A 25495-nucleotide genomic window follows, 5' to 3' on the forward strand; every position below is an offset into this window, starting at 1 on the left:
CTTGCTGGTTTGCTTTAAAACATGTAATCCCCCTAGAACCGGGTTTGCCATTTTGTGCTGCTGTGTATCTTTGAGTTTGGAAGGCTAAGAGAATGAGAAGACATTGGCCAATAGATGTAGCCACAAAATGGTTTACCCCTTTCTGTCCCCCCCGAATCCATACCTGGGATCCTTGCGAGAAGCCTCATCTGATGGGTAACTGCAGTAATGTGCTCTGAAATGCCAGAGAGAGCAGAGTGCTTCCAGCAGGCTCTGGAGCTGCATCCTCCACTTCCACCGCTCTGGTTTTAATGGCACGTGTTGAAACTGGGGATGGGAGCAAGAAATAGGTAAGGCTGTTGAGGGCTGGGAAGGGTCAAATGTGGGAAGAGCTCACAATGAAGAAGGCAGCTGCCCATTCTGGGTTATCAGTCTGGTTTAGGTACAACCCCCTGTAGCCTCTAAGTGCCTCTCAACTCCTCAGAGGAAACATGGTGCCTCATTTTATAGTTGGTGGTTGGAGGCACAGGGGACCAAAGGGCAAGTACGTGGCCACACACGAAGCCTTTGAATCAAAGTAAATGAAACACAAGTGGTCTGGGTTCCAAGTGGAACGTCCTTGTCTTTGAAGCAGACTCTCTGTTCGTGTAAGCAGTGTGATTACTGTGTGTGGTAGGGGCTTTGTGTCTTTAATCAGTGCTGTGGGGGTAGATATGAGGTCTGTTTGTGGGAGGGTTTTTTCAGGGTGTTTTTCTCTGGTGTATTTTCCACTGCTATCGATGCCATCCTCTCCAAGACTGATGCCAAGGTCAGACAGGAACATCATGGGGCTTTTGGGTCTCAAGGGGGTTGTTCTGCAAATGCAAGAGTACATTTTCTATCTTGTTTAAATGGCAGCATTAGCCTTTGTCCTGGGCACTGCTCCAGTGTGTTTGCCTACTGATGCTGCTGCTGCAGAATCTCCTTCAGTGGAGTTCATGTCATCATTGTGTTCCCCAAGCCCCAGTCTAAGTTGTTGGCATAGTGGGCAAGACCAGCGGGGTAAGAGATAGGGCTGAAATCTGTCTAATTCTTCAATGCCCCAAGAGGAGAGCTGGTGGGAGTATAGTGCAGGGTATAGAGGATAGCACATGTGAATAGGAAACCTCAATAATCCTCCAAACCTTCCTTTTTTCATTCCTCATATGAACTGTCCTCTTAAGTTTTGCATGCCCCGATCAAGGAGAAGCAGTTGGGAACTGCATGTTGTGGAGAACATGTCTTTGTGAGCCCTGTGTACTGGAGTAGTCTTCCATTACAGGCAAAAGGAAGTTGCATCCAGCTTTGACAGAGCAGCAGAATTCCCTACTGGGAGTAGGGGATTGCAGTTGTAATGGGACACAAATCCTATTCTTCAGAGCTGGGGAGTCCACTTCCTTGTTCCAGGGCAGCTTTGGGAACAGGATGTCTCTTTCCTGATCATACTCCTTACTCCATCTTCCGATGGCTGTGGTTCTGTGAATGCAGCATGAGTGCTGTAGGATGGGAGAAAAGGGAAGGGAGTATTCCTTAAGTTGAGATGCGCACTGCGGCTTTGTGGAAATGATTATACTTTCAGTGTACAACCTGTGAATATTGCTTAATACAGCGTAAAATGAGAGTGGGTAAGGCTTCCAGTGGTGTTTACCGTTGTCACCGTGCTGCCAAACCTGCCAAGCTGTGCTTTAGACTTCACAGCAGAGGGCAGAAAGAGGGCTCCATTCTGGTTTAAAGGGATTAATAGCTAAATTGCACTCAGGACTTGAACACTGGAGATCTACTGAGGTTAAACTACTACTGAAAGCACCCAAAAAGGTCCTGTGTTGTGCTTTGTTTTAGTGATGCTGTTTTCACCCAGAGGCTTTTCAGACAGGTATTATCCCTCTAGGAAGTTCAGCCTGGTCAACCTCAGTTGACAGCTTTGTTCTAACTGTGTCTTAGTGAACTAGACAGTTAACTGAACAGGGATTTGTCATCCCTCGCCCCCAAGTGCAATGGGGAAATGTAATTTGGGAACACTGGAGGCTGAAAGCAGGAAGGATAAACTGGTTACTCTCACAGGGACCTTAGCGGAGGGATATTGCTCTGTATGCCAGGAGATGCAAACTGGCAAACATCAGGGCACTAAAAATGGACTTGGATTTCATCCAAATACTTTAATCTTTTAATGCTTCTTACCATTATAAAAGAGCTCATTGAGTTAATGAAACATACTGTAATGATCTTAGTAATTGCATATTCTTACATCGTTCTCCCCTGTGGAACTGGATCTCAGCTTTGTGCCCTGAACTTTGCGCAGGTGAAATCAGCCTTGGGTTTTTGTCTCGGGACATTTAAAGCATAATCGGATGCTTTAAGATGAACAGGTTATATTCCTGCTTTCCTTTTTACCCCTACCCGTTCTTTATGGTGCCCTGATGCTCAGGTGGGTGAGTGGCTGTTGTGGTTTAAGGGTTCAGGGGGTAATCTGGCTGCAGATGTCTTTGGGGTTTGTTGTGAGTTAGGTTTTGGACAGTCCATCTCTCTGAGCTGACCTGCTGGACAAGTGCCACTGCTGGCCCTGGGGAGGAGGAGGCCAGGCCATGACACTGGGCAAGCAGAGCACCAGACTTTGAATGGCAGCGGCCCCAGGTTTTGGGAGAAGGGTTTAATGTTAGCAGAGACCATGCAGATGGTGGCTCAGGATGATGGATGTATTGCAGTGTATTTAACATTAAACAGTTATGAGGATGCATTTTTCTTGCAATATAAGAGGTTAGAAGTGTGTGTGTTATCGTGCAGCAAAGGCATACTGTCCTTCTGCCTGTTGCTGCCAGCCTCTCCCTGTTCTGTAGCCAGCATCTGTAAGTTCTGAGCAGGTAAAGTACTTGGCAGTAGCTCCTGGATGGAATCAGGAGGGTATTAAATACTTGAAGCTATTTGTTTTGAGGATAATAGAGCAAAGCATCGCACAGCAAGTGCTGATTCATTTTGCATGGGTGTTCCGATAGAAGCTGATTGAGTTGCAGCAGCGATCGGTGACAATTGATGTGCTGGCTCCTGAGAAGGGAACTGCCACAAGTCATCTTGCAGGATGACGTGGCTGGCACAGTGGAGTCCTCAGTGTGCAGACAGGGCTGGTTGCCTTGTCTGGAGGCATGTGTTGAGGGAAGGGTAAGCACTGGGTTTATTGATTAGCTAATTTGGAAGCAGGGAGTGTTATGCTCCTTGGCATAACTGTGCCTGGTCCCAGAGAGGCTGGAGCAGGAGCTTCAACTGGAGCAACTGGAGGTGGGGAAACAGCTGTGCCATCATCAGCATCTGACAGTGAGAATTAGCTGGAGCCATAGGGGAAATGTGGGGACCCTTTGTAATTGTAGTTACTTATGAGATAGGGGATGCTTGGAGAAGCACGTCATGTGTACCACAAAGGTGACTTTCTAACTGATAATGTGCAGCAGGGCCATTGAGCTTCCATTATGCAGGTAAGGAATGACTTTATTTTTTTCCCTATAAGTTGAATTTAAAATGGCAATAAGAGAAGTGCATTAGCAATTGGGGTAAAATGTTATCCTGTCTGTTTCTGGCAGGGGGAGATTTGCCCCAGTCTTTGAGGGTGATCAAACCCACTCCTGCAACAGCAGCCAGCTGCTGAGTGGAGATGAGAAGGCTTCAGGGAGACCTTAGAGCAGCTCCAGTGCCTAAAGGGGCTGCAGGAAACCTGGAGAGGGTCTTGGGACAAGGGATGTAGGGACAGGCCAAGGGGAATGGCTTGAACCTGCCTGAGGGGAGACTGAACTGAGCTCTTAGGCAGAAGCTCTTCCCTGTGAAGGGAATTAGCTGGTAGATTTCATGAGTCAGCTTACTGTGTTCAAGTACTTCCCCTTTTCTTTGTGATACTAAAACAGGAGACAATCATAGCCCTCTCTTTGGTTTGAACTGCAGTGCCTGAGTTGCTGACCATCCCCATCCCCTTATTTATTATCTGAGTAGCTGAGCATAATGTCATAAACTGCATTCAGTGGGGTTTCAGTTCACATGGGGGTTTCAGTCTCAGAGTGAGCACATTGCCTGTCCTGCTGCCCCAAAAGGGAGATAGTAAGCCCTTCAGCTGCTGTCTACTGCTTTAATGGCATGAATCTGCAGAGCTTATGACTCAGACTGGTAGAAGGATGCTTGTAACCCTATTCCCTCTTTCCCTGGGCCATGTGGATTGTAATATTGCATAAAGTGTGCATTAAAATTAAGGGGTGACCACAAATTGTACCCAGTGCTTGAATGTGATGTATTAAACTGTAATCCAGAAGCAATTTTCAGTAGTTTTCTGTCAGAAGTAAAGTTTCATCTTCATCTATAAAATCTTAGTTCAAGTTATGGAAGACTGGGATCTTTGAATGAGTGCTCTTGGATGCCAGCTGGGAGCAGTTACAGACTGTTGTTCCTAAGCTGTAACTGAGGGCTGGTTTTAGCATCCTTAGGAAATCTTGCATAGAAGGCAACCTGCTGCAGAAGCAGCTCTTTTGGCTCATTGCGTGCACTGTTGAGTACAGAAAAAGCACAATATTGGAGCACAGATGGGCAGCCTAGGGCTTCAGGAGTGCTTAGAGTTATTATATCAGTGGACTCAGAGAATTATGGGATGCTTGAGGCTGGAAAAACTACCGGAAGTCATCTTGTCCATCCGCCCTGCTCAAGCAGGGTCATTTGCTACTTATGGTTTTGCATTACAGAGATGAACAAGGGATGATCCTGTGTTAAAATACCCCATGTCACATTTAATGCCATGTACCAAGCTTTTACACAGGACACATGTCCCCTGGAATTGGGCTGTGTGTTGGCACTGCTGTCATCTTGCAGTCAGGTTCCTAGCATCCCTCCAAAACACCCTTTGTGTTCTGACTGTATGAACGTGGAGCTTTCCTTGTTCTTGGGCTCTTTGGTATCTTTTCGCTTGTGATCTGATGCTGAATACATGAGAAGATAACTCAGGTGTGCAAGCTGTTCCAGATCTAGCATTACAGATTACAGATGATGGCCCCAAGATAGGTGTTGGCATTGAAAAGGAAGGGGATAATCTGGTTGCCATGTCCTCAGAAGGGTGGTTCCAGACCTGCAGGTACAATGACTAAGCAGTGCTCACCAAAGCAGGGTGGGATCAGTGTTGAGCACTGGCGTATGCAGTGTTGTTTTTCTGGGATGTGACTGTGCCCACATTTGTTTCTTTAGCTTGTCTGCATTCCCGTTTCCAATGTGAGTTTATTGATGTCCATTAAAATGCCAGATCTGCCTCAACAACTGATACTTGGAGATGCAGTCTCGTTAATGCAGAATAGCTCAAGTTTTCCCACAGCATTAGCTATAGACAGGGTCTCTGATATTATCTGTGCCATACTTTTTCCTTTCCTGGCTTATCCCTGTGTTTCCTGTTTGCAGTCTCATTGTTTTGCTGAATATCCTTCGGACAACCAGCATGTAAAGGTCTGTAAGTGTTAAGGGCCGATTGTTCCTTGTAGATAGGAGTGTGCACTGTCAGAGAGCTCAGAGTCTGCAGGGATGGCTTCAGTGAGAGGACAGGAAAACACGGGGTGTTTGACTGTTAGCTGTTCTGATGCACTGATGCAGTGAGCATGAGAGAAGCAGTGCTGATAACAACACCTCTGTAGTTGGAGCTGGTGGGGTTGTTTTCCTCCTCTTTTTGTCATCTTTGAAGAGTGGTGTCAGTGCCTGGAGACAAAGGTTGATGTCTTCAAACTGTCCTGTCCTTGTTAGGCTCATAAGTGGTACCCAGTCTGTCCTTTGCTGTTTGTTTTACTTCTGGTGAGCATGATGAGCACCAGGCACCACTAATTCCCTATGGAGCATCCATGTGTGTCTCTTTTCCATGGTACTTTTCCTGCAGAGTGATTTCTGTATAAAGTACTTGTGTTGTCTCTACCTTCCACATCCTGCCTGTGCTGTCAGTTAACTTGGTTACTTCCTTTAGCATTCATGCATCTCTCTTACCCTCTCTTCCTCCATTTGACTGCAGACTTCCTGACTGTGCCCTTAGTTCCTCTGTATGTGTCATAAGCACTGATAGGGTAAATACATCTCTTTTTTTATGCTGTTGCTTCTAGTGGGAAGTGTAGGGTTTCTCCCAGTATTGAGCTTATCTTGTATCTGTTATCTCCTTTGGGGTATAGCCAGTCATTGGCTTGATTTGGCCTCTGCTGCAGCAAAGCAATGAGGTGTTATCATCTTGACTCAAGATCCTCTGTTGTGTGTCCCTTCTAGCCCCCTGATTTATCCAAATGCCAGCAAAGTCCGAAGTACCCGAGTCAGATCAGGCTAGGAAAGAGGATTGTGACCTTTTCTTGTTTCTTATTCTTAGCTGAATTCTACTCAAAATTGCTTTCCAGAGCACAGCACCTTTGATGGGCTTTTTCACTTCCACTGTTTCCAACCAGGCTGTAATAAACCCTCTCTATTTCCCATTACACCGGCCTCCTTTGGAGTGTGCTGAGCTTCACTATTAAAATGCCTGTCCTTATTCTCCCTCCCCAAAGCAGATTGCATCCGCCCTTTTGAGCGGTCTTATTTATCACTGCTATATTGAATTGTTATTTCAGAGTGCCCATTTCTTTTTTCCTTTCTTCTCCCCTTCAGCTTTCATATCACTGAAAGCATTTATTCTGTCCTTACAGCCCTTTAGGAGCAGCAGCACCGCTGGCTGAAATTAAGGCTTCATCTTTCTCTTGTTACTTCCCTCCTACCTCTCAGGTTATTTGGGACTAGCAGGAAAAGACAATTGGATTCAGCTGGATTTAAGGGATGTTTTTTGCTGCTTGCTTCAGCTTAGAAACATCTGGAGTACAGTCCAATGATAAGAATCGACCCCAAATGAAGCCATATGCCCTAATAAACTGCATCAAGTTTAAGTGGATCCTGAAGTTCTATTCAGAGCAGTATTTGATGTTTTGTTTCTTTACTTTATACCTCCCATGGTCTTTAAATGTCACATTCTTGCAGGTACCCAGTGCTTCTGAAATATCGTGGGTTTTTGGAAGCCTTACCTCTTTGTTGGTGTGGCTGTGGCCTTTTGTGTTGGTTTGGTTTTGTGTGTGTTTGTCTGAGTTTCTTGGAATACACTTGAATACACTTGAATGCAGTGCTCAAGTTTGGCACTCTCCTGATCTCCAGTGTGAAGAGCTCAGGTATTGACATCTTCAGTAAACAGAGCATCTTCATCTGCCTGGATGGTGTATGAGTGTTAATTGAATGGGCACAAAGGTTCGGATACCGTCAGTAATCAAACCCATGGTTTAAGTCCTCTCTCCCCTGACTTATAGACATGTAACTACAAGTTCCTTGTAGAGGAGAGCAATCTTCCAAGAAGCGGGGGAGTTCAAGTTAAACAAGTACCTGGATTTTCTGCTCTGCTTCAATATCTGCTTTAGAAGCAAGACCAGACAGCCTGCTTGCTTGAACACTGAGTACATCCAGTCTGTGGGGTTTGCTTTCACCCCTCCTTTTCAAGCACCCTTTAAAGCCCTTTTTTCTCCCTAGTTTTGAAGAGTACTTTTTTGAAAGGCCTGTCAATGGTAGTGAAACAGCCACATAAAATGCTTCCTAAGGAGAGGAGCAAGATGACTGTGGAAAAGGTAAAATAGTTGGAATGAAATGGTGAAGAAAGGTTGTAGGTATGTGAGACAGGAGATAACCACATGAGTATTCATCATCTTTGCTAGGCAGCCTGTTTGGAGAGGAAAAGTGATGTATGTAAACCTGAAGTGTCCAAAACTCACTTTGTGATGATATTTAATGGTGCATTCCTGGGCTCGTGAAGCATTGTTGATCAGCAGGTTGTGGGTTCAGCATCAAAGAAATGTTCCTGTTGGGAAGCTGATGGACCACACCAAACCGTGGAAGCCTATTGAATGGGGTCAGGTCTTCCTGCTTTGTGGGTGCCTGCTGCAGAGGGGTTGTCTGCTCTGAGTTCACCCCTCTTTTCCATCACTTGCTATAAAATAGCTCAGAGCTATAAAAGAGCTCATAGCAGAGCTTTAGCTTCCATTCATGGCAAAGCATCTGGAAGTCCTTCCAATCCCTGACAGTGTTCAAGGCCAGGTTGGACACAGGGGCTTGGAGCAGCTGCTCCAGTGGAAGGGGTCCCTGCCTGTGGCAGGGGTTGAAGCTGGAGGAGCTTTAAGGTCCCTTCCAACCCAAACCAGTCTGGGATTCTATGACCTATAGGTCTTACTGGCATGGGTCTGCTGGGCCTTTGACTCCTGTCTGTTTCAGTAGTGAACAGCACTGCATGCCTAACAAAAGGGAGGAAGGCAGCATGAGAGCCTTTTTCTGTACCCAAAGTGTACATCCACCCCCCGGCTCCTCTGCCCATCGCAGAGATGCTGGAGCATGTGTACAGCTCCTTACCCTGCGCTGCTCAGTCATGCAGTTTAACTCCAGAAATAACTCTCTTGGGAACCATTAATCCGGGGCTGGATTATCCCTCTAAAATGGTTAATCAGACTTGGTCCCTGAAGGACCTCCTGCTCAGCTTGCCCCTTGGTTTCTGTCTGCAGCAGCTGAGCGGAGGAGGCTGATGAGCTTTGACAAGAAGCAGTTCCTTATATAAGGTCCCCAGTGCAGGGACCCGTGTGTCTGCTGATGCCAGTCCCTGCCCGGCCAGCACCCACTGTGTCCTGCCTTCTCTTGGCTCTTATTGCCCTCCCTTCCCTTCACCTTGAAGAAGTGCCATGGGCGCAGGGGGTCTGTGCCAGCTCCAGGTGATTCCTGCACGCACTGCCTCTTGTCCAGGCAGCAGAAACACACACTTTGTTGGGTTAAAGTCTCAGATGCACATGGCATTCATTCCCTCAGTCGCTTTCCAGTCATTAACTTCCTTCCTTGAGCTGTTCGTGCAATGACCTGGCCTGCTGCTCGGATGTTGCCTTCCTTCTGCACAAGAAGAAATGAGCTGTTGCAGACTGCTGTTTTCAGACGCAGCCAGAGCTGCGAGTCACATTCATTCCTCTTAGCCTGCGTTTCTTTCAGCTCTCTGTAGAGGAGTAATAGAGTTTATTTCTTGAGAGATGTGCTCTGATAGAATCATGCAATGGTTTGAGTTGAAGGGACCTTAAAGCTCCTCCAGCTCCAACCCCTGCCACGGGCAGGGACCCCTTCCACTGGAGCAGCTGCTCCAAGCCCCTGTGTCCAGCCTGGCTCTCACAGCATCTCCATGGCCTCCTCTGGCCTTGCTCAAGCAGGTATAAGTTATTTAAAGGACTCTGAGATCCTTGCATGGCAAGTGCTGAGAAAACTGCAGAACAGTTTTAAAAGAGCTCTTTCTACAGAGATTTAATTTCATACATGAGTAAAATCCCTTTTCCCCCACATGCAGTGCATAGGTAGAAGGGGAAAATTCATTATGTTTTCCTGACATAAGTGCTGAGTTCATCCTCAGAGTCATGCGGGTAAATTGAGAGCTGAGTGTCTGTGCCGATGCATTTTTGCATTGCATTTAACAGACTTTGATTTCCAGCTTGAGTATTCATTACTCTGGCTTAGCAGACCACTGGAAGTGCTGCATGGCGTGATTGAAGTGTAGAAATATCCTCTGTGTGGCCATAACAGTAACTCACAGAATTTGCACTTTAATGGGCTAATCTGTCATAGTTCTGGAAACCCCTCTTGCAGCGAGCAGAGTGTACTCAAGTGGTAGGGATGCTTTGGTTGGGGGGGTCCTTCAAGTGTGCTGCTGAGTGTGGAAGTTGCTTAAACCTCCTCCAGGTTACAACTGGAGTAGGGAAAATAAAGGGAAGCTGCCTTCCTTTTCCTCAGACCCCCTCTGCTCCACTTCATACACTCATTCCTGCACATTCATTGTCAAGGCAGAACCTGAAAGCAACAGGATGCATGTAGTAAAAATGAGTTGCAGAGCTGCTCTTGCATGTCAGTGCTGCTCACATCCCACTGGGAGAGAAAAAGGAGTCGTTGCACTTGAGAGAACTCCATAACTGGACCCTTTAGTGACTGATGTCCATATACTTTCCACTGCTGCTGGCATGACGAAAAGGAGTTGAAATGGGTTCTAGTTCTTCATTCACATCATGAAAGTTGCTTACTAAATTGGAAGTGTTTCACACCAGGGGTTGTGCCTTCCTTATTTCACTTGGTGGTGTTGAACACACTGTGTGCCACTGGAGGAAATGGTAGGTCATTTGTGATTGTCAGCCCTGGAGACTGCAGAGCTTGCTTTGCAGGCCTAATTTTGTGATGATGGCTGAGCATCTGTTTTGACTTGAGGAACCCCAGCTTGTTTCTGGCATTGCCACACAGGTAGAATGGAACTGAATTCTCTTGGATCCTGCACTGGATTCATAAGATTATAAACTAGGAAGAAAGAAGCCAGCACGTTTGGTAGGATGTCCACTGAGAAAGAGGGGGAAGTGCAGTGATGGTTTTATATAAGCTCTTCAGCATCCGGACCATAGTGATGTCTTGTGTTGGTCTTCTCGTGGGAGCAGTGGAACTTACATCCATTTGTATGAGTTAAAGATCTGTCGCTTCGCTTTGTGTTTTAGGACTGTAAAAGCATACATATATTAATAATTATAATTATACAGGAGATCTGTGCTAGCCTGCATTAAAACCAGTCACATTGAAATTGTCTTCTGAGCGCTGTGGCAGACTTCTCTTGTACTTTGCTTTGGAATGCAAATGCTGAGCTTCTATAGCTGAATTTGATTAACTTCCCATCAACTTTTCCTTGACTCTTCTTTCTTAAACCCTTTGCTTTCCTCTGGTGTGACTTCAATTCGATGCAGCACAATGAGGGTTAATGCCCACATTTGATGTGAGAATGGAAGTCTGCAAATGCACTGCTGTGTGATGTTGTTTTGCTTTAGTAGTCATGGCCAGTGGTGATGAATCAGCATTTTCAATGTTCACTGCGAGCTTTGGCCCTGGCTAACCTCTGCTGAGCTGTGTGTTACCTTCCCTGTGCCTCTCATGGTAAGAGGTGACAGTGCTGAGTTGCTTCCCTGTCTTCCCAGTCCAAGGAAACAGGCTTGACCATGGATCAGGTGGATTTGATGGTTTTATAGCTCTCCCTTCTCTCTCTATGGGTATGTGGCCTGTTCTTCTGAACACTCTAAAAGAAATGTGATGGGGGTAAGGGAATAAAACTGTTGGAAACGAGGAGTTGCTCATTTGAAGTTAGCCTCAGTCAAGTGTGTCTGGAAGGAGCTGCTGTTCTCTTTGTGGTGTGGCAAGTAATCCCAAGGCTCTGGCTGAGGATTCCAGTGCCCCTGCTGCCAGGGATGCAGGGAGAAGCCTGTCAGTCTGGCACTGGGTCATCCAGCTCCGCTTAAGTGCTTAATACCAAGTGTTTAATACCAAAATATCACTGAGGCTGACTACCAAGGACTGGAAACACCAGCACCGTGAGTATGGGAGCAAGGAGGTGCCAATGTCTCGTTTTCCTTTGGCTGCCGAGGTGGATTAATGGCAGCTCATTGCTGCCAACACGCCTTGCTTTGCTGCCCATCACAGTGGGAAGCAGTTTGACTTGAATGTGGTGAAACCCAGATGACCAACAGTCCCTTTGATGCTGGTTAGTTGAGTCAGTGCAGGGAGGGCAGTGCCTATGGGAGATGTGAATAGCAGGAATGTGAGGTGTCAGGGAGAAGGGGCAGGGAAAAGAGGGCCAAAAGTGAACATCTTGACTACTCTTACTGGCCAGCAAGCCAGGTGTATGCTTTGAGTGTGTTTATTCCTTGTCACTGTAACATCTACCAAGTGTGGATGTATCACTGAGATCTTCATAGTGTTGTTAAGTCTTTCCAGGCGCTTCCTGCAATCCGGTCTTATTTATAGACTGTCTATTGTCCTATTTGCTGCCTTGCGCCTCACTTCATGGTGACATGCGATGCTGTCAGCATCACAGCTGGCATTGTTGGAGGTAGATTGCTGCGGTGTTGAAGTTCATAAACTGCTTTCATAGCATGTGTTGAGAGCCCTATGTGGAATGTCGCAGGGCTTGCAGACATGGGGCACTGAGCCTTCTCAGGGGTAGACCAGATGGGACAGAGTAAAAGGAAAGGTAGGGCCTTATATGGGAAGGCTGCACCAACTCATTTGTAAGTAGTATGAGATGAGGGCACAAAGCTTCTGAGTAAGGGGATGGTTTGGTGATGTTCATGCTGATCTGAGTTCTGCAGCTGGAGAAGGGCTGTTAGACTGGGTTGGTTGAAGCAGCAACTGAAGGTGCTCTGAGCCTTTTATTCCTGTACCTGTTGGTGGCTTTTGGATGTTTGGTGCCAGCCCATCTCTTGCTGTAGCTCTGTCAGGGGTATCTGTGCAGGCTTGTGTCCGTGCCTTCACCACTTCCTTCTCTTTTCTGCTAAGCAGAAGTGGGATTGCCCCCAGTTCTGGGGGTTTCTGCAGCTTCCCTGTGTCTGTCACACATGGCTCTCAGCAGAGGGAAGCCGCTGTGCTTGGCACGGAGGATGTGGCACAGCAAGCAGGAGCATCCCGGTCTGCAGCAGGGGTTCTGTGCCTGAGATCTTTGCTTCTTGTGGGGCTGTCCTGCTGGGAGAGGGGTGAGGAAGGTTTATGTGCAGGGATGGAGAGGCTGGGAAACCTTTGTCGTTGTTGAGGTTGTTTGTGAGGTTACAAACTGTGATGAGCCAAAGGACGCAGAACTCAAATCCTGCCCAACCCGAGGGCTCAGTTCTTCCCCTTTCCTCTCCTTCCCCAGAATTCACAGCCTGAGCTGTGTGACATGAGATCCTATTGATACTCATATCCTTTGACGTTGATATTCATGTTCTTGCAGAACTATGATGCTTTCTGTAGCTGATTCTGTCGTTATGAATGCATATGATACCCTCGTGGTCTGAGATTTACCATAAAGAAGTATGTATATACAGTTATCTCTGGACCCCTTAGGTGAGGATGTCTCTGTGTGTATATGTATATGTGGAAACTGCTGTGTGTTCTGCCTTCTTCCTGACATCCTGGTTGCTATAGTGCAGTGATCTATTTGTGAACACCCAGAAGATCATTGCTATAGTTAAAAGAAACAGTGTTTCCTGGCCACAACTTCCTCAGCAACCTCTTCTCCCGGTTAAAGCACCAGCTTCCAGCTTTAACCCACCCGGCCGCATTCCCTGGGACTCCAGCAGCCCCGCTGTTAACAGGAGCATCCTCCAGTTTGTTGCTGTTCCCCCACCAGCATGTTTTAACAACATGTAAAAATAGTTTCTCTATTTAAATCTAATGCATGCCTGTTATTCACCGTACGTTCAGCCATCTTTCCAACAGACTGTCGGGCTGTGCAGCGTGTTGTGGTGCTGTGTCCTGTGCCTGCTTGTCCAAGATGTGCCGTCCTGCTCTTCCCTATGCACACACACACAGGCTGTCAGGCACCTGCCCAGCCAGGCAAGCTGTAGGAGCCGAAGCAGCAGCGCTGGAGTTTGGGTCTGAACTGCTGGATTTCTGTTTTCCTTTAGGTTTCATTGTATTTCCCCTTCTCCCTGCAGGTGTGAATGAGAGAACCTCGCTGCAGCATTTAGCATCCAGCGGTACTGGCTCCGAACAGCAGCAGCGTCGCAATGCCCCCTCCTGCTGATATAGTGAAGGTGGCAATCGAATGGCCAGGTGCCTTCCCCAAATTAATGGAGATAGATCAAGTAAGTGCCTGTGTTCGTGTGTGTTTGGTCGGCCTGTGTGTAAATAAGTTCTCTGTGCGCGTGTCTGCATCTATCTGTACTTAGGTGCACATGTGTGTGTTTGGGTGCTTGTGTGGTTATTACAAGGGGTGCAGCCCTTTTCCTCTCTTCCTGCTTCATGGTTTTGATGTGTTTCGCTGTTGGGGTTTTTCTTTGCTTGTTCTTTTAAACCAGCTGCATCAAGAAGGCATTTACTGCCTGTGTGACCCACTTAACACTTCCGTGCCTGTGTTCAGCTGCAGAACTGTGGGGATGTTGTTACCTCTGCGTGGAAGGTCTGAGCGTTTTTAGTCGGTGCTTTGTATTTAGATTATGGTCATCCCAAATGGCTGCAGCAAGTGCAGGTTTTAGAACTTAAGCAGCGGTGCACTGTGAGCAGGAGGATGCTGCCTGTTCCATACAGGAATCACAGGGGTTGTCCTGTTTAGCTGGCTATTTCTAATGCAGTGGCCCTATGGACTGATTGGAGGCAGTGTATAGAAGCTGTCAGATTCAAAATGATGAGTTAAAGAGTGTTTGTAGGAAATCTGGGATATGTGGGGGGAGAGTTAGCGGGGGGAACCAACCAAACCAAGTTACAGAAGTGCTGTACTTTGGGTCCTGGACTTCTCTGAGGTTGTTTTGGTGGCACATGCATCAATATTAAAAGCAACCTCATTAATATTAAACAGCTTACCCATAATGTTTTGAAATCATACAGAATGTTACCTGTTCAGAATAATTATAAGTCCTGGAAATAGCATTGAGAGTTCAGGGAAGCATTTCATAACACACTTAGACCCTCATGTATCAGGGGACCAAGCACATTAGAAAGTTCTATTGGAGAGGAGAATATGTGAATTCATGCTGGAAACACTGGGATGGGATCCTCATTGCTTGGTGCAGTGCAATCCTTTCCTGCTGGTTAACCCTTTGGTGGCACCTGCCTGGGAGATTCCTGCAGGAACTCTGGTGCTAGAGGGTGGCTGCAGTAAGAGCAGTGTGGTTTGTAGGCACTCTGACAGCCCCTTTAGAGCACAAGGCAGTTCCCAAGTGGTTGTTAGCACTTTGGAGTTTGATTCCCAGACCCACCAAGCTTCTCCATTGTAATTTGCTGCGTTACGTTCTTTAGTAAGCAGGAATCTACAGATACATATGAAGAATGCTTTAGTTTTGTGTTCTTATATAACGAATGTTAGGCACTGTGCACACTGTGTTCGGGGAAAGATGTGTGTTAGTCACGATGAACAACAACTTATCGCTCCCAAGTACAGTGGGTACAAAAGTGAACAGATATTATGCACTCTCCTTCCAAATAGCAGTAAAATAATACCAAAATGACTGGGTTTACTTTGCACAATTTCTTAAAGTAACTCTCCAAAACCCCATTATCTGACTATCAGCTTACTGCCTTGGGTTTACCTTTATTGGATAAGATTTAATAGAAGAAAAGAAAGATCAAAACTGACTTCTATTGGGTAGATCTCTTCCAACCCATCCTGACAAGTTGTCTGCGGGCTATCTTCATGCCAGTTTATAGGGAGGAGGAGGAGGAGGAAGAGGAAAAGTTGCAAGTGAGAAGGCTAACAGCAGCCAGCTCCTGATGTGGGGGGAAAGGGGGAATGAAGTTTGACAGTCTCATCCCTCACCTTTCTGACATGGAAAACCATGACAAGGAAGGAAGATGGGAAAGAAACCCCCTTCCTAATAATGCCTAATAATAAAACCCTTTTTTAGGCGCATTTGCCTTTTTCAGGGATGGGAGCAATGTGGGAATGAGCTCTGAAAACATGCAGGGTGATACATGCTTCTAAACACACAGCTCTGCCTTTGGTTCACTTAATTGCTAACTTTTCCCCAATCTGTTCCCTTTAAAACATCTATTTAGTTGAAGAGCTGTAGTGGAGGAGATGATTCATCCCTCAGATGGCTAGCTGTTGGAGATGATAAAGGGGAAGAGGGAAAAGGAAGGCAGACAAGAGAAATGACTTGCCCATTGACCAGCCATTGCAGGCAGTGCCTGTCTCCCGGATGGGAGATGCTCATTCCAGCACCATTTGACATATATTCCTAAAATCCTAAGAACTCTGCCTTCCTGGTTTTTTTCCCCTTTCTGAGCCTTTAGCAGCAAGAACTGAATGTAAAAGAACAGCACTGTGCTATTACTTTAAAAAGAACAACAGAAACCCCCTCACTGCAGCATGATGCAAGTTCTTCCAGGGTACTTGGGGCTATTCCAGATACTGAATTACAAATACCATGGAAGAGAGCAGGGGGAAATCTGGGTATTTATCTTCTAGCTTGCTTGCTGGATACACTTGGTCGCTATTTATATGCAGTTGCACAGCATCCCAGTTCACCTGCTCTGTATGTGAGTATTTGGTTTAGCAATGGAGAGCACAAAATAGCCTCAAAATGAGGAAATGTCATTGTGAAACCCCAGTGATAGACAGTGGTGTGCTGGAGAGCACTGGGCCTGAAAACGGCAATGTTTTCACACCATATGTTACAAAACTTTACATTCAAAACTTCCCCTTAGGGTGCATGGCTTGGACCAACCTAGACTTCATGAAGTGCAGCTCCTTATAGATGAGGCTTCCTGTGACGTTTGTCAACCTGGGTTCATTGATACTGGTTTTAACTTGAATCATACAGAGTTGATCAGAATTGAGAGGTTCTTTGCCTGCACAATGAATGTATGATAAAGTGCTTTCCAGAGCTGGCCTCTGTGCCCAACCTTCCCTCTCATTCACTGACATGGACTGCTTGACATCAGGGGTTTACAACTGCTTTCCTTGAAAGCTGCTTTAATGAAGGAGGGCAAAACTGCACCTTGTTTACTGCCCTCTCTCTGTACCAGGTGGGGAGTAGTTAAGCTGCAGTAAACTTAGCAACTGGCTGTTGCCTGCAGGCATTAAAGCTGGTGTTTGTGCAAGCTAAAGTACTTTCTCCTTGAGAGGTGCACTTGGCTGAATTCACTTACCCTCTTCCAGAATACTTGTGTGGGGTTGTGTTTTCATTTCCATCGCTTTTCCTCTATTCTAAACATGGAAAATAGCCCCTAGCCTCCCTACCCCTGCAGGAATCCCTGCTGGCAATATTAGTGCTGTGATCAGAATTAGTTGTTCATGAAAAGACTTGATTATGACTTTAAGAGCGGAGGTCTAGTGATGATCTTCCACTTACAAGTTGTACTGTCATGTCAGGGGAGGAATAGGAACGGGTTGGTGTCTGAATTTGCATTGGGATCTTACTGGGGAGGGTTTGGGGGGTGCATTATGGGCAAGAACTGATTGGTAGATGCTGACTGTTCACTTCTCCTGGTCTTCTGGCTGATGATTCTGTAAGATGCTAACAGTACAGCTGCAGTGGCTCTGTACACGTGAAGCAGGATGCTGGCTAGCTTGTCCTCTCCTGTTTCTCCCAAGTATAGCCCATTTTGCAAGAGGATGTTATTTCTTGTGTTCAGCTGGAAATAGTGTGTGTTCATTTGTGCCCATTGTGTATAGCTCATCCTCAGCTGTTGGGGTTTTTTACAGCACACATTATTTTAGGTAAGCCAGTGCTGGGTTAGGTTACCTGGATACTCTGGATTTACAGCTTCACTGTTCCTGCTGCAGGGGAAGCAGCTTCCAGGAGTGGCACAGGATGGGTACTGGGGGAATGGCTTTAAACTGAAAGTGGGTAGATTAGAGTAGACATCAGGAAGTTCTTCCCTGTGAGGGTGATGAGAGACTTGTTCAAGGCCAGGTTGGACACAGGGGCATGGAGCACCCTGCTCTAGTGCAAGGTGCCCTGCCCGTGGCAGTGGTTGGAGCTGGATGAGCTTTAAGGCCCCTTCCAACCCAAACCGGTCTGGGATTCTATGAAGTTTGGGTACAATAACTGTTTTGATCCTATTTAAATCCACTCTTGTGTATTAGCACAAGTTGTACTCACCCCAGATATCTCTAAACAACCGGGTGAACTTGCTCACCGCTGGAAGGAAACACTGTTCCTACAGAAAGGAACAGTTAGTAATTAAACTTGGCCATGCAGTCTCTTCCTCCAGGTTTCCTTTTATCTATGAGATCATTAAATGTAGACTAAATTAACAGATGTGAATCTTTGCGTTAGCCAAAACAAAAAGGAAGGAAAGAGCAAAAAGCTGTTTTCTTTCCAAGCACAACCCGGGTACAGTGGGCAGGGTTTGGTGACAAGTTCATGTTGATACCGCATATTGGAGGCACCATGGGCTGGTTTGTATTAATGCTTTCTCTAAGGTTTAGATTCAGGCAGTAAGTTCATCGTTTAAGAGTGTCTGTCAGGTTATCTCTTCTGCCAGTGTGTGCTATGAATGTCCTTGTGCTGTCCTTTCTCTTCAGAGAGGCTGTTGTACTTGGCTGCACATGGGAAGGGCACCAGGAAGATGGTTTTAAAGGGAACTTGCAAACTGCTTTGGGTTTCAGACCTCAGCCTGGACCCTTGGGGGTTGTTAATGGATTTAGTGCAGTGTTTTCAGACTGTGGGGAGAGATGGAGTTCAAAAGGGATTGTGAACTGCTTAATTAGAGGAAAGAAAGTGGCACATTGCTTTTTAATGGGAGCGGAAATAGAGCCAGGAGGCACTTCAGTGTCCCAGCCTCCAATAGAAAGAGTCAGGAAATAATGTTTTAGGGAAGGGATGGAACAATTCATCCTCTCCTTGGGGTTTCTTTGCTGTTGGTTTAGGTTTTTATGCAGGTTTATTTTCTGGCTCTGTTCTTGTCATCCCCGTATTGGTCTCCAGAGCATCCCCATTGGAGCCTGAGTTTTGCTTCCTGCAGCTGATGGTACTGGAGGTGAAGGCTGAATAGGACTTTTAGATGGGTGATCCATAAAGTTTCTTAGGGAACAGCAGGAATCTCATCCCATCAAAGTGAGTTCTGCTGTGTCTAAAGGAAGTGTGTAATGATGAGATTCCTGGAGTTACACACCAGTGATTTAATTACAAGGTGCTTCATTCCTATTGTGGCCAGTTGGAGTATCCAGGGGCATCTTATGGTGGGTTATGTTCCCCTTATAGATCTCCAAGATTGGAGTACAAAAGAAAGTAGTACTAACACCCCCTTCCTCCCCCCCATATCACATGCTTGTGCCTTCACATAGACTTTACCCTGGCAGGCCAGCAGCGTGTCAGTCATGAGCTGTGGGTTTAGGGTTTCTTCATCTAGTTTGCAGAGCTATTCTCACCTAATATAGTGGTTCAGCCACATCTTAAAGCCCTGCTTTGTATTTCAGACTGTATTTGAACTGTATTTCACATGCGGTGTGAGGGTGCTGCATGCAGACATGCTGTAATCCACAGCTGTAGGACCCTAGGGTGCTTTATGATGTGTTACTTGGTGTTGATCTGGCCTTGGCTGGGTTTTATGGTTTCTGTTTCTGCAGTGTTGGGGTGTCCCCCTTCAGTTATTCACTCCCTCTGGTGCACCCCTGTGTGTGCAGGGAAAAGAGGAATCCTCTTTTCCATCTTCTGCAGATGCCCATTGCCTAATAAACAAGTCTGGTCTCACTAATACTCCATTGGAGTCAATGCAGGGACTTGTTCCCCAAAGTGGTTCAGAGCAGGCTGAGGAGTCTGAAGCCCAGAGCCTTTCCAGTGCCTCTCCTTACATCATAAGGAGCCGTTGGTGAAGTAATGAGTTGAGGACCCAGGTGTCCCAGCATCTGGTGCTTGCCACCGGGCAGCCCTGCTCCTGTTTCTGTAGCCCCGGGTGTATGACCGGAACGGATGAATCCTCCACTGACTGTGAAAAGAGGTGGTTTTCTGTTTTTTAATAGCCATAAAACTGACTTTTGCACTACAAGCTTTGCTGGTGGAATGGTAGCATTAATGAGAGACAGAATGGTGTATTTACTGGCTTGAGATTCTGGGTTTTGACAGATGCACAGACTAAGAACAGACTTTTTTGTTTTAAATGCCGAGTGTTTTGCACTAACAGATGTGCTGCATCTGCTGTTTTTCTCTGATAGGCTTAAGGACAGCAAGGGTTAATGGTTTTCTTGTTGCTTCTGTCATAAGAAGGTGTCAAGCAAGCTGCTCCAGTGGAAGGGGTCCCTGCCCATAGCAGGGGCTGGACCTTGTGCACCTTTAAGGTCCCTTCCAGCCCAAACCAGGCTGTGATTGTGTGTTTTCTGCTAGTGTAGGGAAGGAGATCAGATAAATGGGGAGGACACAGGCAAAAAACCCAAACCCAAAATGCACAAAACACTCATTTGAATGAAGGAAAACCGCTGCAATATTCAGGGGCTGTCTGGTTGTGAGGAGCTCTTTGAAGTACACTCACTAATAAGGTGAATTTGGCTTTTCAGACCTGTAATTGCAGCAAAAGATATTATGTAAATTTCCATAAACATAATTTAGTGAAGATTAAAATAACAAAACCATCCCAGCAAGTGCATTCTTTCTGCATCAGCACATGTGTAGAGCCAGGCAAAAAAAGCACATGTCCTTGGAGGGCCTGTGGAGAATGGGAATAGGCTTTTCCCCTCATCTGTAGGGGGAGTGCAGCCCAAGGGATGGATCCGAGCTGCAGTTTATTAGGATTGCAGTGGGAATAATCTGCATTACTGAAGATCCATTGTGGATTTCCTTTTAAAACTGTCCCTTCCAGGTTCCAGTTCATTTGCTGGGGCTTCATTTATTCTTTTGTCCAAGTTCTTAATTACAGGTGATGCCATATAGTAATGGAAAGGTGATATAGGAGAGGGAGATGTGTAGGACTGGATAAGGACATAAAAGCTGATGGTGTAGAGGATTTAGGAAGTAGTTGTGTCCAATCTCCCCAGTGTTCACATAACTGCCAGTGTGGTTGTTAAAGTGTCTTTTTGTCACAGTTCCTGATAGCAAACTGTAGTTCCTATGGGAAATGATGGGCAGGAGAGGCAGTTACCCTTGCTGTCCTCCACTGCGTTAAATCTGTTCGCTGACACCCATTTACTTGATATGAAAGGAATCAATATGCCAGGTAGGAATTTTGTCCAAATAGGTAAATAGTGGAGCAGGACCTGCAGTAGCATCCTGGGGAGAGAAGAGGAGACAGCTTAATGGCAGCTCACCTGCAGACTGGCTGCCAAACCAGTGTTATCACCAACACCTGTGCTTCCTTTTGCCTTTAACCCTCCCCAGGTGGGGAGCTAGAGGCAGGGATTGCTTTCACTGAGGCTACAGACCCGCTCAGGAAGGAGGACAGCAGGTCAGACAGGCTGCACATGAACCGCAGCAATGCAGACTGAGACATGGTGGGGAGGAAAACACTCTTTTCTTTCCCATATCATTGGCCTGATGTGGTTCCCAGTTCTGGCTGCTGCAGAAGGGAACAGTTCCATGCTTGCCTGTTCTCCCAGGTGCTGGTGTTTGCTGATCATTGGGTACACAGGGAGCCAGGGGAGGGGTTTAGCCCAGGTGAAAGCTATTACTGTGTTCCTTTTATGGGGCCAGTCTTCAGGTGGGTCAGTTTTCTGGATGGTTCTGTGACCACAGGGATGGCAGTGGAGGAGGAAGGATGGAAAGCAAGGGCTGAAGCAGGATGGTAAGTGGGGACAGGGTCTTTTCAGTGATGCTTTCATTCCTGTTTGACTAAAGCCATCTTGTGTTATGCTTGGTTGAAATGGTTTTGTGTTATGGTTTTGCCTGTTTATAAACCGGCTTAGTTGACTTGCCTGTTGAAATAACAGCTCCTTCCCTGGCCTGACCAGGGAGTCCTGGCTCTGCCCTTCTGTCTATGGTGCAGTTCAGAAAGCAATAGCCTGATTGTGTTCCTGTAGACATTGAGGGGAAGCAGCTTGTTTTGACAACGTTGGTTTGTGGTGGGGTTTGTGTGTTGTGTTTGCTTTTAAAGAACCCACAGCTTAGAGGAAGTGAGTAGAGAGATGGTGATATGGGGGTTCTCACAAAGCAAAGGACCTGTGTACACTGTAGGGCCTCAGTGGTGGAGAAGGGAGGCTCAGCAGTCATCAGCTGGTGAAATGTGGTCTGGGGTTTTTCTCTTGCCATGCAACTTCATCTGTGTTTTGGGATCTAAAAATGTGTTTTCTGATAGCCAGCAATGTTCTAAGAACACTTGTGTGTGCACCCTGTGTTTATAACAGTGCTCAGAGCATTGCAACATCACCAAATGAGACTGTTCCTTCTATTTTAGGACCCAAAGCAACAGAGCTGTTTTCAGTCAGCCCAAATGCTTGTGCTCGCAGATGTAGAGAATAAAGCAGAACTGATGCATCTGAGATCTTAACACCTTCCAGCTGGTGTTTTATCAGAGGGGAACTTGCATATGTGTAATTAGGATCAGTGTCATCATCCCACCATAGCTGAAAGGGACAAAAGAAGGTTTAAAACTACCGAATGTCTTGCTTCAGATGTCATTCCTCATGTTGATGTCTAAATCTTGTGTTTCTATGGGGTAATGGGATGCAGTGTACACAAAAGACCCTTTGATTTCTCAGCTGAGGAGCTGAGTTGATGCCATATGGGCTAATGTTGACAAAAGGGACTGATAATACCATAGTGTTCATGTGTAGAATTGCTGTCTCCATAGGTTATCAGACCAAAGCAAGCAGGAAATGTTGGGGTCCTCGATATTGAGCAACAAATGAAATACTATTAACTTGTTCTGTTCCTTGTGGTGTTGGGGTCACATTTTAAGAGCTCAGAGCTTGTTCCAGTTTGGTGATAGACTTTTTCTCTCTTTTTTTCTCCTAACCAGAAAAAGCCACTGTCCTCAATAATAAAAGAAGTCTGCGATGGGTAAGTTCTGCCTTACACTATTACACTTAGTGAGCTGTTCAACCAACCGGGGATACTAGTCTGGATATATGCCTAGTCATTAGCTCCTTAAACCTTGTAGCTCTTTTATGCTCACATCTTGAATTTGCCATGCGTTTTGGGGTAATTACATGCCAGATGAGCATGTAAAAAAGCAGCTCCATCATGTGAGTGACTCATTTATACTGTTGCCTTTCTGCACAGAGGTGCGTTTTACTTGTGGTCCCTGCAGTTCATGGGGTAAGGAGCTAAAGCACTGATGGCTTTGGTATTTTGAGCCTTGGTGGCTACTGTAAACTGGTCCAGATGATGTGGATGCTCACATGAAACCCAAAGGTTAATCACAAGTCCTGCAATAGGAACTAATAAGTGGCTAAGAGAATTGTCTTGCTTTAGTTTTATTGTGTTAAGCTTTGGGGATAAAAATGCTGTTTTAAGCAAGTGCTACTGCACAGAAGAAACTAGTTAATATTCATCCAATTGCCACTGAGTTAGAAAGGTGGTATTTTATGCGCAGTGTAATATATCAACTTAACACTATATGCATTGGGTGTTGTATAAACCAGCATAAAACCTTGGTGCTGTAAATTAACTTTTGTGTCTCTTAGTGATTTAATGATCTTGCTTACTGCAAGCAGAAATTATACTTGCTGTTTTTTATAGATCCGGAATGAATATCAGATCATTATCAGCTTATTTTTGGAGCACTGAAGTGTCACTGTAGAGACAAAGTAGTTTCTCTTCCCCTTCCTCCCCTTTCCCTTCCTTTTATTTTTGCCTTGGAAGGAAGGTATTTGGTATGGAATTTCTTTCTCAACCGTGGCCAAGTTTAGGGCTTTGTTTCAGGTATGCAAAGGGAAAAACCTTATTTATAGGATGTATTTGTACTGCAGTTTTCCCTTCATAAGCATGCTTTTGTCTTAAACATTGTGACTATGGAAAAGTATGAGCCACACATGGGAATGACCTGCATGTGTGTGTTTGTAGTGAGATTATCTGTTTAAGATTTCATTTTCTAATTAACTTATTTTCCTATTTCTCAGGTGGTCTCTTGCAAATCACGATCAGTTTGCACTGCAGCATGCTGATAGTTCCAATTTCTACATCACAGAGAAGGTAGGTAAATCATTCCACACAATCTCACATAGCCTATTAAAATGCTTGCCACAATAACTTATTCTAAATTAGAATGGATAAAAATACAGAGTCTTGTCCCTAATGTGATGCTAATGAGAAGGTAGGGCCTGGGAGACCTGGTTTAATGGATTTGCACTGATTTCTTCTGTTAGGAAAGGCAATTAAAGTTTGAACGTGCCAAGGCCTTTACATCTGAGTGTGAGACTCCAGCACTGAGCCCTTCAGCGTTGGTATTTGTGCATGTTTAGTGTTCTGCTGACAAGCAGAGTGCAGGAAACTGAACTCTGTGCATGTGAAGGGTTCTTTGCAATCTGAGGAGACCTCAGGACCAGGTTGGACACAGGGGCTTGGAGCAGCCGCTCCAGTGGAAGGGGTCCCTGCCCGTGGCAGGGGTTGGAGTTGGATGAGCTCTAAGGTCCCTTCCAACCCAAACCAGTCTGGGATCCTATGGCCTTCAATGCACATCATCTCCCTCTTTGGCTGATCAGGTGGATAAGTTTCAGTCACTGTAATATTTGCTGCTCCTTCCTGCTAGCTCTCTTATCCTTTTCCAGTTCTGTGTGTGACATTGGCTTGTGGTTTTGGTCCCCAGATAGCGTGGTAATATGTGATTCATGGGGTGATGCAATGACTTCAGCAGAGAGTAGTGAAATGGCTGTAGCTGTAATAAAAATGGAATGTCTAGTCTAAATACATGGGCCATGCTCGTCTGAATGACACTGAATAGCACTCTCATTCCTAGCATTACTGAGAGAATAGCTGAAATTAGGAAAGGAAAAATGTATTTCTTTGGAGGAATGTGCACGAGTGCTCCTGAGGTACAGTTCCTAAGCAATGGGAAAAGAGCACAGGCAAAACCTGCTGAAGTCAGTGTGCAGATTCCCTACCCTCAGGTGTTGAACTAAGCAGATCTGAGCTCAGCTGCAGGGATGTGGATGCTTCTTGCTTGCCTTGATACCAGTTCAGTTTGGCTTACTCTTAAGCAGAACAGTCCTTTGGTTTTGTTTTGCATTGCAGTGTTCTTGAGGATCTGCTAAATGCAGCTGAGACATGAAGTAACTTCTCTTGCTGTGATTCTTACCCCCACCCAGGAAATAAAGGGAACTTAGGCACAGTTAAGCCTTTGGAAGGACTAAATTTAGCAAGACAGCTCATAACATAGTGCTGCTTTTATTTGTCTTAGCAGACCAGTTTGAGCTTTCCATTTAACTGTTTGTCACCCCAGGCAACCTCCTCAATGGGGTACAGTTTGGTTTGGGATCTCCCTGTGTTTTCCTCCCTTCTTTTCAAGTTCCAACTGACAGTCACTTCCAAGGCCCCACAAGGGAAGCTGTTGAAGTGATTACTAGCTGCTGTGTCTTGTTTCCACCCAAATGAAATAGCAGGACTGCTTTGCAAATTGCCCTCAATGGTGACACAACATTTTCCAGTGAGCCAGAGGCAGCTGAACTTGCCCATTGGCATTTAAACTCTGACTGTACAATGGGTGTTCCCAAAAAGCCAGGATTTGGAGAATGCTTGGGCTTCCTGAAGGAGTTTGTGCTGATGGGACTGGGGGAATCCCCACATTTGGTGGGTAGGGTCTCCTCCTCCACATGTAAGGAGGTGTGATGGTTTTTGCCTGCCTTTGACTTGCAGGGAGGGTGGAAAATGGTCTTCAAGAACTTCTGATTGTGCTGCAGAGAGGACTTTGTTTGTTCCCTACTGAAAATACACAGTGTCTGACTCTGAGTCACATCAGTAAGAGAGAAGAGCTCTAAATGCCACCAGTATTACTCAGCTGTCTGTGACTTTTATTAGATATTGTTCACTATTTGTCACTGCTTGTTGGATGGGGCGATGGAGAGAGGCTTATATAGGGTGAACCCTTGCACATTCTTGCCCTCATCTGTGTGCAGTGGGGT

The 25495-nt window shown here is 45.9% G+C and overlaps 2 protein-coding genes across 4 annotated transcripts in view; one reads left to right on the plus strand and one right to left on the minus strand.

The window, feature by feature from the left end:
* Window positions 1-25495, minus strand: part of ANLN (anillin, actin binding protein) — an 819922-nt gene that overhangs the window by 489134 nt on the left and 305293 nt on the right. The gene's annotated exons all lie outside the window — the stretch shown is intronic.
* The window catches only part of ELMO1 (engulfment and cell motility 1), a 247265-nt gene that overhangs the window by 30993 nt on the left and 190777 nt on the right, over window positions 1-25495 (plus strand). For both annotated transcript variants that reach the window (XM_034062009.1, XM_034062008.1), the window contains exons 3-5: window positions 13503-13652; window positions 22396-22436; window positions 23498-23570. In XM_034062009.1, coding sequence (XP_033917900.1) covers window positions 13575-13652; window positions 22396-22436; window positions 23498-23570 — 192 coding nt within the window. In that variant the 5' untranslated portion in view covers window positions 13503-13574. The remainder of the gene's footprint in view (window positions 1-13502; window positions 13653-22395; window positions 22437-23497; window positions 23571-25495) is intronic.

This window comes from Melopsittacus undulatus, chromosome 1 (genome assembly GCF_012275295.1).
Source record: "Melopsittacus undulatus isolate bMelUnd1 chromosome 1, bMelUnd1.mat.Z, whole genome shotgun sequence".
NCBI classification, from domain to species: domain Eukaryota; kingdom Metazoa; phylum Chordata; class Aves; order Psittaciformes; family Psittaculidae; genus Melopsittacus; species Melopsittacus undulatus.